This window comes from Vombatus ursinus, unplaced genomic scaffold (genome assembly GCF_900497805.2).
Source record: "Vombatus ursinus unplaced genomic scaffold, bare-nosed wombat genome assembly UNPS02014772.1, whole genome shotgun sequence".
Lineage (NCBI taxonomy): Eukaryota > Metazoa > Chordata > Mammalia > Diprotodontia > Vombatidae > Vombatus > Vombatus ursinus.
Window position 1 is genome coordinate 24,585,297 of NW_020954550.1, and position 15,507 is coordinate 24,600,803.

The 15,507-nt window shown below is 37.0% G+C and overlaps 1 protein-coding gene across 1 annotated transcript in view; it reads right to left on the reverse strand.

The window, feature by feature from the left end:
* Positions 1–15,507, reverse strand: part of ITGA1 (integrin subunit alpha 1) — a 189,609-nt gene that overhangs the window by 64,609 nt on the left and 109,493 nt on the right. The window contains exons 9-11 of the mRNA XM_027863352.1: positions 14,670–14,835; positions 8,588–8,661; positions 6,905–7,049 (exon numbers count right to left, since the gene is read on the reverse strand). Of these exons, the coding sequence (XP_027719153.1) occupies positions 6,905–7,049; positions 8,588–8,661; positions 14,670–14,835 (385 nt within the window). The remainder of the gene's footprint in view (positions 1–6,904; positions 7,050–8,587; positions 8,662–14,669; positions 14,836–15,507) is intronic.

The following is a 15,507-nucleotide window of genomic DNA, read 5'->3' on the forward strand; positions in this document are numbered from 1 at the left end:
CAAGGTCTTTAGTATTAAAATATCTTTCATTCTTATAAATACTACTCTGCAAATGGTTGAGATTTCTAATTAAAGGGTAAGCAACTACTCAGGTTTGGTTTCCTTTAAAAATATTTGGTCCCTGTTTTCCATTTTTTTTTCTTTTTTTCTCTAGTCTCAATTTGGATTCTGCTTTAAAAAATAACACTATAAAACTTTTTTCTTTTCAAATGTAGAGCTTCTTACAATGTCTAATTATGAAGAGTATTACAAAATTTTAACACGGAGATTAAAAACCACATTTCTTTCATTCATCTTTTTATTGTTACTTTGACCTAAAGCTTCCAGACTCTCTTTTGCCAGTCATCACAGTATTGTCTTTTGCCTTGAGGAATTAGGAAACTCACACATGCTCATGCAATTAAAAGTTTAAGGTCAACTCATGAAACCCTTGTGTTAAAGGACACACCTTTTGAGAACTACTAATTAGATATTTAGACATACTTTCAGCTTCAATGGTGAAGGTCCCAACCTTCCTACACCTCATTCTCTATAATTCTTGTATATGGCTTTGCTGTAAAACTCCCAAAGAAGACCCACTTCAGTCTAGAGATCTGGAGGCTACTAGAAGCTTTCCACTGCTTCCTGTAATGTCCTGGAAGTTTCACTGTAGCATTTGGGCTCTGTATCTGTTGTCTCTTTTTTGCTACATGACTAAATTACCTTCTTTTATAGGCATCCATGGTCTTATGATCTATTCTTACATTGTTGCTGTTGTTCAGTTGTTTCAATTGTGTCTCCTTGACTCCATTTGGGGTTTTCTTGGCAAAGATACTGGAGTGATTTGCCATTTTCTTCTCCAGCTCATTTTACAGATGAGGAACTGAGGCAAACAGGATTAAGTGAATTTCCCAGGGTCACACAGCTAGCAATTGTCTGAGGCTGCATTTGAACTAAGGAAGATGTCTTCCTGACTCCAGGCCCAGCATTCTACCCACTGTACTGCCTAGCTGCCCCCATTCTTACATTACTTGTAGAGAATACATAATGTACTATGATATAGCCTAATATATAACCCTCCCTGCCACCCATGCATCTTCTCATTTCCCTTTGGGATACTTGGAATTTTAATTCTTCCGATATTTGGATGGTCCATAATTTAGAACCACAAAGTGTTATTGAGAGGAGTTAGTGTGATAGCTAAGTGTTTTTGCAGCATCAAGTTATTTGGGATCATCAAAAACACTGCTTTTGGTCTCCAAAATAGGATTTAGAATGTTCTCTGGCTCCTCCACCACACCTTGAACAGCTAATCATCTAACTGCTTCATTATATATGAAGAAAATGAGACCTAGAGAAGTTAAATAATAGCCAGCAAGCAATAGAGCTCAGATGTGATCCCTAAGTATTCACTCCAAATCCTGCTCTCTTTCATAAATTTACCTTTTAGTCATATCTCTCATAGAAGCATGTAAGATTTTAACATGCTTGTTGAAGATATCTTGTTGGAGGAGGATCTTTAAAGCTATATTTTGTCCTACTGGGTCAAAAATTGTTTGTTTTTTAATCAAGAAACAATAGACACCATCAGATCTTACACCTTTCCCCTCCCCTACCTCAGCTCTCAGTTAACTGTGCAATGATAAAGATATAGTCTACTGTAGAAAACCATCCATGGAAATTTGCCTTCATATTTTCATCAGGATTTACCTCAATTTGTGTGAAGCCGATTCTTGTTTTTTTTTTATATATATATTAAAACCAGGCATCTGTGGCAGGAGTTTTCAATGCCTTCTTGCATTCTTCCTTTTGGTAAAAACATTTCTTGGTGAATATATGATTATGATGTATTTGATCGAGGCTAGACGCTCTCCCTAAATTTATTTTCTTAAGTGCCATTTCAATTTTTTCACATAATCCTTGTGATACTGTGGTGGTAAACTCCAAATATGATGGTTTCACTGTAGCCACTGAGTAGAATAGATCATTAGAGAAATGCCTTCTGTGCTATTCCATTTCTTACCTATTGGTTGTCTTACTGCTAATTAAAGCTCATACCAAGTTCTCTAAAGATTTGTTTTCTTCTCAATTGCTTTTGGCTGTTTTTGTTTTGTTTTGTCTTATTTTGAGATAATGCTGCTTCTGGTCTTCCATTCTCCTCTTCTGGAATGTTTTGAAAGTGTTCCTATGTACTAAACCACCCCTGCCTTTGGCTGACAAGTCTCTTCTCTTGGCAAAGTTAAAGAAAATATTTGCTGACTGAGGTGGTTTTAGGCCTTTTGGAGTTTTCTATTGTGGTGATTCTTTTGCATTGGTTAAACTTCTCCAAGAAAGGATGACAATAAACAATTTGAATGCCTGCAGTTTATTCTGATAGAGCTGCTCTAACTATAACCAGTCTTTTTCTGCCTGAGAAGATAATCAATTTCATTTTCTTTCTTGGCTGATTTTTTCTCTCTCTCTCTCTCTGTCTACTGCTTCCAACACTTCTTAAACAAAGCATTCATAATTTCCAGGTGAAAAAAGACTTGGGAATAGTTTAAAAAATGTTGGTTTCTTTCATTTTTTTTTTTTTTTGGATCCTATACCATATTTTCCTAAGTAGTTTTTTATATGCTCCTCAGTAATCACTTTTGCCTTGAAATTACCAAGCATCAGAATAGATGTTGGCTTAGTCTGAGAAACCTTGTAAAGTTTTTGTCATAGAATTTCTCTGCCTTGTTCTTGTAGTGTCTATTGGCACTTAAGATACTATTGTCTCAATGAGGGCCTGTCTCTTATGAGCTGTTCTTTCAGTGTGTTGATTTTTTTATGGTTTTTTTTTTCATTTATAGTTAGAATGTTAATATAGATGAAGCTTATGTCTCCAGGAAGGGTCTTTTGCCTCTTTTGTATCCTCAGCACTTCGCACATTGCCTGGCACATAGTATGTAGCTAATAAATGTTTATTGAATTGAATTGAATCATTGGGCAAAGATCGCACATTAAGCATATTAGCAGTTAAATCAATGCCCTAAGATTAAAACTTGTGCAATATTTAGTTTGTTGGTCTTTTTTTTTTTAAATGTTATTTCCACCATCACAGCTGAGAAGCTGGGGGGGCAGGGATCACATAGAACTAGGGGCTTTTATTGACATTTTTTATTCATCATTTAATATCAAACCTTCTAGTATGAGCTTCTCTGTTAGTAACTGGGGTGATCCTCGGAAAGTGAACATGTATTCTGTGTCACCAAGTCTCTACTCAAACCCTTTCCAGTTTGATTAAAAATTTGTCAGGGCTTTAGTCACACAGATTTTGAGGACACAGGCCACCTCCAAGTCACTATGAGGTAACAAAGTGGAATATTCATTTTGTGAAATTAATATTTATTGAGTTTGCCAGGTGCTGTGGGGAGAAGGAACGTAAATATGTATTGAAATAATTTTGATGTAATGACTATACAGTGCTAAAGTGGGATAAGGAATATAATAATACTAATAATAATGGATTAAGGGGGGTACAAAGTATCATAGCAGTATAGAGGAAGGAGATACTAGGGAATATCTTTGGTTCCACAGAGAAGATAGCATTTGATCTGACACTTGTAGGGTAAAAAAGGTTTTGACTAGGCAGCTGGAGGAAGGGAGGCAGCAATTACCAACAATTAGGTTGTAACTGCATATTAAAATCAAACCAAACCAAAACAAACAAACAAAAAAACCCAAAACCTCAGAGAGTTTAATGTAAGGACCAGGGACTATCTAGGTCATAACAATGTACTCTACATATTAGGGCATCTTTGTCACTTCCTAAACTTGAGGAGGTTGCAGTAGTTGGAAAGAGAAAAATAATCATTTGTTGTTACTCTCAGAGACATAGGCTTACATCAAAGAGAGATCTATTGATCTGAAAATCATTGTTGAGGTTTAGAGTTAAAAAGACCCAATGAGGAAGATGTATAAAATACAAAGAAATCCAGAACACTACCTAAGGCAAAATAAAATGCTAATCTTATGTACAAAAGTGGTGGGAAATTAGGAGGAAATTAAGGTAACTACAATCCTGATGAGAAATGAATCCTGATATTGTTCTAATTTTCTTCTTTGATAAAGTGACAAGATATGATAGGTCAAGGGAAAAGTTGTTTTGATTGGTCTTGATTTTATGGTTCTACTACATGAGTCCTTACTTTTGATTCTGCCTAAAATAGTCTAGTAATCAATAAACCTCAAGAAAACGGCTTAGTTCCTATTAACAGCACCAAAACCCAGCCATTCATGTAGTGTAGATCTGTCTGCATGGAACAAGGAATGAGGATCTTTTTTATTTTTTTATTTTTTTGGCTGAGGCAATTGGGGTTAAGTGACTTACCCAGGGTCACAAAGCTAGTAAGTGCCAAGTGTCTGAGAACAGATTTGAACTCAGGTCCTCCTAACTTCAGGGCCAGTGCTCTATCCACTGTGCCACCTAGCTGCTCCGAATGAGGATCTTCTTTAAAAAAAATGACAGCATGTCTAGCTATAGAGGTACATGCTATTGGAATGTATGCTATTCCCAAGGGATTATGGATTAACATAAGATATTTTTCTAGAGCCTATGCTAAAGATTTTTTTAATATAATAAGTTTGTAACCTAGGCAGGTGTTAGGCTCACAAATTCAAATTTTTCTTAGCTTGTAAACTTCCTAATGAACCTTTGTAAAATGTCTCTATGGATCGAGAGACCACCTTAAAAGCACTGGGTAGTTTTCTTTTTCTGGTATTTTTGGGCACATTTCTTCCTGGAAAGAAATTTCCTTATGTAAGTTAGACTTTATTTTGGCAAAGGGTATCATGGTCTCATTTCTGATTGAGTTAATTGAATGATTGCTGCAACAGACGAAAACCTCATTGTTCCTGTACATTGTAGACAGCACATTCATAGTTTTCCTTTCCTGGAAAGAGAAGAGTCATAAATTCTAGCCTGTATAGCCAGGAACGAAGAAGCTGTTATTTATTCTGTGCCACCAATAATATCTTATGATCAAGATCTCTGACTCTGCTGAAGATAACCCTGGGAACTAGTAGGGATTGGAATAGGAGATTTTTACTTAAAAGGTTCATCAGCAACAGATGTCATTTAGCTATTAGCTAATATGTGATGTTGGTAGCTGTTGTTATTTGTCCTTGTTTTCAAAGAGGACCAATGACGTCACAAAGTGATGTCTTGACTTGCACATGAATTAGATTTAAGTGAGGCAGAGCTGTACAAAGTCTCTAGCCTCACTCTCTCTTCCAGAATCATCAAGTTCCAGTGGGAAGATAATGGTCAGGATGACTGGCAATGGCTTGGGATGCAGTGGATGATCTTGGCATTTGTGACATCTGGCTGAGCTCTAAGCACTCCACAGCACCTGCTTCCAACACTTGCATGGCCATTGGTAGCTAAAATGTGGGTGATCACCAAGGGCAGGGACAGTAGCTTGTACAACTTTTGATGTCTTATGGAACCTAGCATAATACCTTGCACATGACAAGAGCTCAACAAATAGCTGTTCATTTGGATCAAGAAATTGATTCCATTGGAGTATATTTCAATCCAAAATTTTGTCACCTAGATATTCCAGCTAGCATCATTGTTCTGCCTGTTTCCTTCCTTTTATATGACAGGAGTGTAATTCATACACATGAGTCAGCCTGTAAGCTCACCACATTTTATATAAAATAGAATCTATGACTTAGAAGAAATCTTAGAAATTATATCACGTCCAATATCCTACCAAATACAGGTGTCCATGTAGACTCTGTTTAAAATGCAGCCCTTCCAGAGTTGGAGAGTTTGCGTTTTTAGCAAGCTTACCATTATTCAGAATAAACAGCTTCTACTTGTTGCTTCTAGTTGCTTCTACCAGTGTCTTTCCTTCCCACTCTTCACCCACACCATCAACCCTTCCCCTTCTCAAGCTAAACACCCCTTTGTTATTTGGTCATTTTTAAGTCATATCTGACTCTTCATGACCTCTTCTGAGGTTTTCTTGACAAAGATACACATTTCTTTAGACCAATCTTCACATTGGGTATGTTTGGTCTCTCACAAAATGTGTCAATTATAACTCTAAGCACAATACTTCAGGTATGGGCTGAGTTCTGATACACTTAGTGACCATCTCAAAGGGCCTAGTTAAGTCTCTGAGGTAATTTTATTCCAGGCAACAAATATTTCTTAAACACTTACTGTGTGCCAGGCGCTCTACTAATCATTGGGAATTCAAAGACAGTATGAAACAACAGTTACCTCAAGGAGTTTACATTCTGTCATGGAATTATATACATTGTATATAGATATATTACATTATATATATTATATATGATATAGTATACATATCATACTATATTATACACAAGTATATACAAAGCATATGCAAAATAAATACAAGGTAATTTCTCCAGGGGTGGGGGAAGCACAATACCAGCAGATGGGGCCTGGTGGGAAGGGTAGTGGAATGAGGATAAAGAAAGGCCTCATGTAGGAGGTGATGCTTGAGTGGAGCTATGAAGGAAGGTAGGGATTTCAAAAAGAGGAGCTGAGGAGGGAATATGTTCCAGGTATAGGGAAAAACTGGCGTAAAGACAGACAAGGGATAGGACGTGGGGTGCTAGGAACAGCAAGAAAGCCAGTTTGCCTGGACTATCAAGAAAGTGAAGGACAGTAAAGTATAATAAGACTAAAAAGGTAGGTTGAAGCAAGATGGTGAAAGGCTTTAAATACTAACCAGAGGAGCGTCTACCTAATCCTAGGGTTAATTGGGAGCCAATGCAGCTTATGGAGCAGGCGAATGACATGATCAGATGACAATAAAAGGCAAGATCTTAACTTAATGACATTGAAGTCTAGGACTCTGGTGAAGTGAAATCCCCAGAAGAAGGAACTTTAATAATAATTAAAGAATATAAATATACTCACCTAAATAGGAAGCAAGTGGTTCATTTTTCTTAGTAGACTCAACATTAAAGGAGTCATTTGATGGGGTTATAATTTGGCTGTCTTTCTGCATGACTACTGTTCCGTTCCAGTCATAGGCTCCTACAGCTCCAAGCATAACCCAGTCCTTATGTTTAAATAGAAAGATAAATATCAACCAATCAATTGATGAGCATCTTTTCATCACCTACTATGTGTCCAGGCACTGTGCTAAGTATTGGGGATACAAATACAAAGAATGGAACAATCATCAATCACTCTTAAGGATCTTATATGTTAATATACACACTGAAAGGTCAGTACTTCTTTGTGGGCCCCATAAGACATTTATAGTGAAATACAACAGACATCTGTTTCTGATCACTATAGTTTGCCTTTGTTACTCTTTTCCATATATGGTACTTGGGAGGGGATGGGGGTCTCTGGTCCCCTTAAGAACTCAGGTTCTAATATTGTTATTGAATATGTTGACACTGATTGTAGGATCATAGCTCTAGAGATACAAGAGCCTTTAGTGGCTTTCTAGCCCAAACCCCTCATTTGATAGATGAGAAAACTGAGACCCAGAGAAATTAAATGACTTGCCCAGGGTCACATAAGTAGCAGCTGTCAAAGGTGGGATTCAAACTCAGGTTCTCATACTTGAAAGTCAGTTTCTATGTTACTTTGCCTTCCACTGAGAAAAGAAATAGTGTATATACTAATCAAAACATTAAAAATGAGTTTTCTCATTGAATTCTGTGTAAATAGCACCTCTGAAATGAATGACATTCACAATTCTGCCCTGCAGGGCTGGAAGATGAGAAGCCAAATATGCCTGATGCATAATTATTGACATCCTGTAGTGAGCTGTGCAGGATGACATGTTTCTTTCTTTTTTTTTTTTTTTTTGGTCTGCCTCAGTTTCTTTTATCTATAAAATGAAGATAATAATAGCATCTACCTTTCAAGGTTGTTGTGAGGATAGAATTAGATAATATTCTATCTCTAGATAACATTTGTAAAGCATTTTGCAAACTTTAAAGTGCCACATAAATGTTAGCTATTATTATTATTATTTCTATTTTAAAAGTTCAGAACTCAATGAACACCCAAATGGAATAGGCATTTGCATATGCATAGTAGAACAGAAAGGGATATTTAAAACTACAGAGGATTGCACCTGAAATCACAAATCTCTATTATGTACAGTTTGCATTTCTTGTTAAATATGTAATAAATTCATATACAATTCTAATAAGAGGCCTAAGGAACACTATTTTCAAATTTGGATCAGAAAACATTAGAATGTAGTCCAGACAATCCCCATATCAGAAACTTCTGATTTGTGCAACATTGAATATCAAGTAAAAGAATAATTTTGTGGAATAATAATAATTGCTAACATTTATACAGTAGTTACTTTTTCCTGGGCACTGTGCAAAGTGTTTTTACAAGTACTATCTCATTAGTTCCTCACAAGAACCCTGGGATATAAATGGTATTATTATTCTCATTTTATAGATGAGAAAACTAAGACAAATAGAAGTTAAGTGACTTGCCCATGGTCACACAATTGTGTTTGAGGCTGGATTTGAACTCAGGTCTCCCTGACTTCAGGATCAGAACTCTACTCACTACACCACCTAACTGGAGAGAGTTTCTATCACCAAGTGATCAATTTACCTGTGAATAATGAGCACTAAAGCCAGTCTGGGACATTTCCATCTCAAATGAAGCTGCTGACAAGTCAGTCGTGGCTATAAAATAGGAAATAGTTATCTTTAAGAACTACAGGTAGTTTTTTTTTCTAATAGACTTTTTTTTTTTTACAAACTTAGAAACCATCAAAAAAAAATCCCCCACAGCATTTTGATAAAATTATAGTATATTCATTTGATGGAAATTATTGTACTAAACAAAATAACAAAAATGACAAGTTTATTTTTTCTCAGAGAAACATAGGAGGACTGCAGTGTTTTGTAATCCAATGGCATCATTCTTTCTTGAGGGCTGAGACTTCGTGGTTCTGACTAGTCAAATAATTGTCTTCTACTAAGAAGCTTTCAGACATGTGGTCTCTAAGACCTAATTTCTCCAATAAGGTAGTGAGAGATCTTGGACCTCAGGTATCAGAATCTCAGGATTTCAGGTTGGAAGTGACCAACCAGCAGCTGCTTACTACCAGTGAGGCCAAGGCAATCCATTCCACTCTTAGGAATAGTCCTAATTATTAGAAAAGTTTTCAATACATCAAGCTTGATGTTACTCACGTATTACTCCTGTTTCTGTTTTCTTAGGTTAAAAAAAAAAATAATGTCTAATCTCTTTCTCACACCACAACTCTCCAAATACTTGAAGGCAGCTCCAATGTTGTCCCTGAGACTTCTCTTTTCCATACTTCGACATTTCCAGTTCCTTTAACCAACCCTGGTATGGAAGAAGACTATGGGAACAGCTTCTGCTTATTCCTGTAAGTTACATCTCTCAATGCTGCTCTGGTCCCGAATCCAACCACAACATTCGATCTTCTGTGCCACCTAGCTGCTTCCAAGTCACAGCATCACTTTAAATGTAACTCAGGCTTCTCTGGGTATGCCTAGTTTTTCTAACATGGAGATGCCATTGAGGGTCCTTTGGGGCATGTCCAGATTGCCTAGACCTCTTTGTCCCCTGCTACCACAAAAGCCCAGGTTACACATGGAAGATTGTTATTGAAATAATGATAATGATAATTTAAACTCTGTTCTTTGTAAGCATATTGTCTTTTCATTCACAAACACGTAACCTGCCTTTGGCCATTCACATAACAGACTACCAAAAATTTGGGAACTTGCATAAAGTACCACAATGAATTTTTCAGACATGTCCAACTCTTCATGTCCCCATTTGGGGTTTTCTTGGCAAAGATACTGGAGTGGTTTGCCATTTCCTTCTCCAGCTCATTTTACCAATTAGGGAACTGAGGCAAACAGGGTTAAGTGATTTGCCTGGGGTCACACAGCTAGTAAGTGTCTGAGGTTTGAACTCAGAAGTATTTGAACTCAGGAAGAGAAGTCTTCCAGATTCTAGGCTTGGCACTCTATCCACTTCCCCACAGCTGCCTCACCACAATGAATAACTAAAACATAAATGCAATTATACTATATGTATAATCTTAGTATGAATACATAAATATATAGAAAAAAACAATATTATGAAGTTGTAGCATAACTCAGAAATGCAGTCATTAATATGTGCACCAAATCACACACAAGGCACACATTATATGACCAAACACTAGTATTGTCGTTATGCTACATGACCAGCCTCTTCTCCAATGTCACCTTGTCATCATAGGTGAACCTAGTCATACTGACCAAAACACTGGTTTTTACCTACATAGGTATATACTGGTGAGAAATATCCCCCTTAAGCACAGATTGGCATCTTCTCTAGAATTTAGCCTCAGAAAGTTGTCTGGGACCCTTAGAGGTTAAATGACTTGACCACATAACCAGTATGAGTCAAAAGTAGGACGTGAACCCAGGTCTTTCTAATTCAGAAGCCAGATCTTTATCCACTATTCAACATGGTACAGGGTGTTCCAAAAGTCTTAGTGCAGTTTTATGATATTAAAGCTTTAAATTACACTAAGACTTCTGGGACACACTTTATATGTTTATACATACTTGCATATTTATGTACATATGTAGTGAGTGCATATATTTCTATATATCTATCCATAAAAATACATTTGAAAACATTCAGTATTCCAAACTTAGCAGAATCACATAATACTGAGGAAGTTGGAAAATATCCATTCATTTTCCTCTAATCAATGGGTCATTTATTAATGTTACTTTGCAGATGAGAAAAAACCCCACAAGTAATCCAAAATTTATATTAAAAAAAATTGACCTGCTCTCCCAGCAGGGAAATATAGGGTAGTCAAATGAATGAAATCAAGCTCCAAGCTTTTTTACTACTTACCTGGAATAAATTGCCAGTGAATAGGTTTGCAAATGGCTTTTATAGGGCTAAATTTTATAGGGGAAACAGTCAAGAGTCACATATTACATTTCAATCATGCTTTGGAATAGCCCTTTCATTTAGGCAACTAAAATAAGCTTTATTTTAAAACATTTTACTCTAAGAGCTCAAGGCACTTTACACTTATTATCAAATTTATCTTTATAGTCTCCCTAACAGGCAGGTAGAAACTGTGCCAAAGTGTCAATAAAAACCACCTCCTCTAATCTTGGAAGCCCTGACTCTTCCCAAGTCTCCCCCTACTTCTGGGTTCTGTCTTCAGGTGACTGCTGAGTAGAGAGTAGAGGCAAAGAGATGTGAAAGAATAGCCCCAGCCTACCCTGCTCAAGACCTCTCCTTTAGTTTCTTCTCAAGCAAGTCCACAGTGACCATTATTACAGCCCATACCTCTAGAAGGGATTTCGTTGTTATCTCTTCTGTTCATAAGGGAAATGGAAATGTTAAATGACTTCCTGATATCCCAAAGCAAGTCACTGGCACTGACTACTCGGTAGGCTGAACTGGTGCCAAAAATGAAGAACAATGCAGCCTTCACATTAGTTGGCAGTTGCCCTCACAAAGGGTAAAGATTTATGGGAAATGGAGAATTTCCAAATGGCAGGGAAATATAGCCCTTTCTGACCTGATACTGTAAAATTCAGAAAGAATTTAGTTAGTTACTACCATTGACAAAAATGCTTGACCACCTATAATTCTAGAGGCTCTCTGATGAAGCATGCTACTCATCTCCTGACATTCTGAAAAATTCCTGATGGGTTCAGGGGGCACTTACTTCTGACACTTCTTTTTTTTAACATAGCCAATGAAAAAATTAATTTTGTTTGACTATGCACATTTTTGGCAAGGAATTTGTTTTCTTTTCCCTTTTTTTTTTAAAGTGGAGTGAGGGTCAGGGGAGAAAAAACAGATTTCTATTAATTAAAAAATAAAATTTAATTTAAAAAACCAACAAAGATTTTTGGAAAGTTTTTGGTCGATAGGACTTGTGTGAAGACAATTTATTTTTTCAGTGTAATGTCTTCCTAAGAATTTTGCACAGTTTTTAAACTTGGAAGCTTTAACTTTAGTGGTAAGCATGATAAACATAAATAGCTCATAGTCACATGGCATTTGAAAGCAAATTCAATTTTCTTTTCACAATCGATAGAGACTTCAGTTCTGCTTTCCATAGGGTACAGTTTACTTCTTCCTTTATAGTAGCTATTTTTCCTTTTGCCACAGGATCCTAAATGAAAACACCTAGTAGATAATGTTGTACTGTAATTTTTAATAAATTTGCTTTTAAATGCCAGTTACAAGTTGTTTCTCTCAGGCCTACAGCCTAGGTTGTTAGAATTTTAAAGTATATAAGGGCTTCATGAAGACATTACACTATTTTTCCCTCTGAATGACTTTCAGCAGTGCCCTTTAGGCCAACCATAAATAACATTCCCAACTAAGGAAAATAAAAGTTAGAGGTGTCTCTTCTAGCAGTAGGGTCTTTCAGGAGAGGGTAGAACTTCTTATTGATAAATCACTGGAGTCATCCTGTTTCTAAAAGCTGAGTGAAAGTAATGCACAAAATGTACTCTGTCAGGCCTGTGGAGCTCGCCAAATTCTTTAAGCAAGTTCTCCCTTTCCCCTGCTCATTTTCCTGTCCTCTCCCATTATGTTTGTTCCCCACACTTTCTTAGAACCTATGTGCTCTGGCAAAGTGTTCAGCCTCTTTTCAATAATAACAGCAGGCATTTATATATTGCTTTAAAAGGCTTGCAAAGTACTTTTCCGTACATTATCTCACTTAATTCTCACAATGATTCCGTAAGGTGGGTAGGGCATATTTGGTTTTTCTTGTTTTATGCATGAGGAACTGGAGTTTCAGAGGTCTTAAGTGACTTGGCTAGAATCATAGAGTTATCAATGGTCAGAGACAGGATTCCAACCCAGGTCTTAATTTACCTGACTCAAATGCCTTGATTACATTTCTATCTCTACCCTCATCTCTTTCCTTATAATTAGATTATATTACCATGATCCTATAATTAAAGGATCACAGGCCAAGACCTGGAAAAAAGTTCAGAGGACATCTAAACCAACCCTCTCATTTTGCAGATGAGGAAATAGAGGCCCAGGATGGCTAAAGTCATTTGCCTGAGGTCACATAGGCAGTAAGCATCTGAGGTAGGACTTGATTCCAGGCCCTCTGATTCTAGAGTTAATTTCCTTTCCACTGTATCACGGTCCATTTCTGAAGTGAACTTTTCTTTCTTTTCTTCTCTCTTCTTCAGTAAAAAAGTTGATATGTATGGCAAGCTTAGGGAGATTGATTCAGTGACTAGTTTCAATTTATAGAGTGGGTAAATCATAGCATATGGGCAGCTGGGTGGCATGGTGGATAGAGCACCAGGCCTGGAATCAAATGTGGCATCAAGCACTTACCAGCTGTGTGACCCTGGGCAAGTCACTTAACCTTGTTTGCCACATCTCATCTATAAAATGAGTTGCAGAAGGACATAGCAAACCACTCTAGTATCCTTGCCAAGAAAACCCCAACATGGAGAGTCAGAGGTGACTGAAAATGACTAAACAACAACAAAAACAAAATCATATAATTTCTTTGAGTTTCAGTTTCCTCAACCAAAAAAATATAGAAGAATTCTATTCCATGGTCCCTGAGGTTCCTTTCAACTCTACAGCTCTGATCCTATGATCTCTTAAAGTTTCTTCAAGCCAGCAATGTGCTAGAGCCAACTAAACTGGTGGGCTACTGAAAATCGATTGTTAAATATTCACTGTGAGCATTTATGCCTCAGAAATTGGCAAATATTACATATTTGGACTTGATTTATAGTTTTGTTGATTAAGAAAATGGTAATAATCCAACCAGCTGTTAAACATTTACCAGCATACCTCTCCTTCTGGCAGAAACAGTCTATGGATCTATGTTAGGTAACATACATAGGAGGCATAGACCCTTCAGACTGTTGTCATTTTAGTGTAGTGGCCAGGAGCAGTAGGCCCCTCACTGGAGCACAGGGCCCATACGCCACCTTTTCTGCAGTAGTAAAACAAGAAGAGGTGAATATTGTTTTAACTTTAGACTCTAGATTCTGTACCAAGCATCTTCACTAATTCCAGGACATTTTGACAAGGAAAAGTTTATAACTTTTTACTTCCAAAGTAGCTTGTTAACCTAGAAAGCACCCATGTTCATCATCATTTATAGCCCAGCCCCATTTAAAGTCCAAGAATGTTAAGTGTCAAGTTCAAATAGTTAGCTGAGATGACAAACTTCTACTGCTATGTAGTGAGTGAGACAATGTTTTAATGTACTGATACAAAAGGTTCCATTTTCAGGAGACCTTTAAAAGACTGAGAAACTACACTGATAAAGGTTCAAGTCAAATTCTCAGTCTTGAAACTCAGTCTTTCCACTGCTGGTATCTCTACTTTCTATCTCTCCAAAATACCAAAAAAAATGTGAAAAACACAAGATATTTTTGCTGCCCCACCTCTCCTTCCATCATTGTCCCCCTTAACACCTACATCACCTGTGCTGTGCCCTTAGGAAGATATTTTCTAGCAACTCTGATACATTGTGAAAGATCTATCTGAATGAGATGTGTACAAAATAGTCTAATACCATGATAGGTTAAGAAAAAAGACATTAAGAATAAGGAAGACAGAACTACAGAAAATACATTCTTGAGGGTTTGAGTTATGAATTTAGCATTCTGATTTAAAGAAATTTTCATACCTTCCAAGGCAAATATTCTTTCTCCCAGGCCTTCTGCAATAGTGACTAGTGCAAATTCATCAGAGACGTTGAAGAAATGTTTTTCAGTAGGCTCACTTGCAATTGATTTTATTTCTTCCACAAATTTCTCAGTGCTCAAATTCCCTCGGTTATAGTGGCCAAGAATCTAACGCACAACAAAGAAAGTTGAGAATATGTTTTATTTCTGTGTTAAATAAAGCTCTCAGACAGATTGTCAGTAAACAGGAGAACAGCATAACTTAACATGTGACTTTTATGCACTCCTACATTCTTTTGGAAGGGGACTTTCCAGAATGTGTATATTACTTCATAAGAGTTGCTGCAGAAATGTAGCAGTTGGTCTAGAACAGACAATGGACAACGTTGTTCACTGTACCATATTTCTACTCCTAACCATGGCTGCTCCCTGCTGTTTCTGAACAGCTGGATCTTTTGAATCTAGTAGTTTGAAAGTAGGGAGTCTCTGGGTGTCTTTCCAGTGGGTGACATCAGCATCTGTTGCAAAACCAGTTATTAGTAATCGAACTGCTTGATCTGGAAGTGGCCAGTCTTCCTGAAAACACGGTTTATTGAGGGAAGGTAAGGGGATGTCGGAACCATTTGTTGTTTAGGCAGCATTAGGACTGAGTGGTAATCAGCACAGCTGATCTGGGAGCTAGACTATTGGTTGCTCCTGTTAAGAACCAGATCTTGGAGATGGGCAAATGCTGCACAAAGAGCAGAAGCGACAGATGCTATTTATGAGATGGAACCAGTATCATTCACAAATACATTGGCATTTTCTGAAAATTAGGTTTGGAAGTTTCCTTAGAAGTCA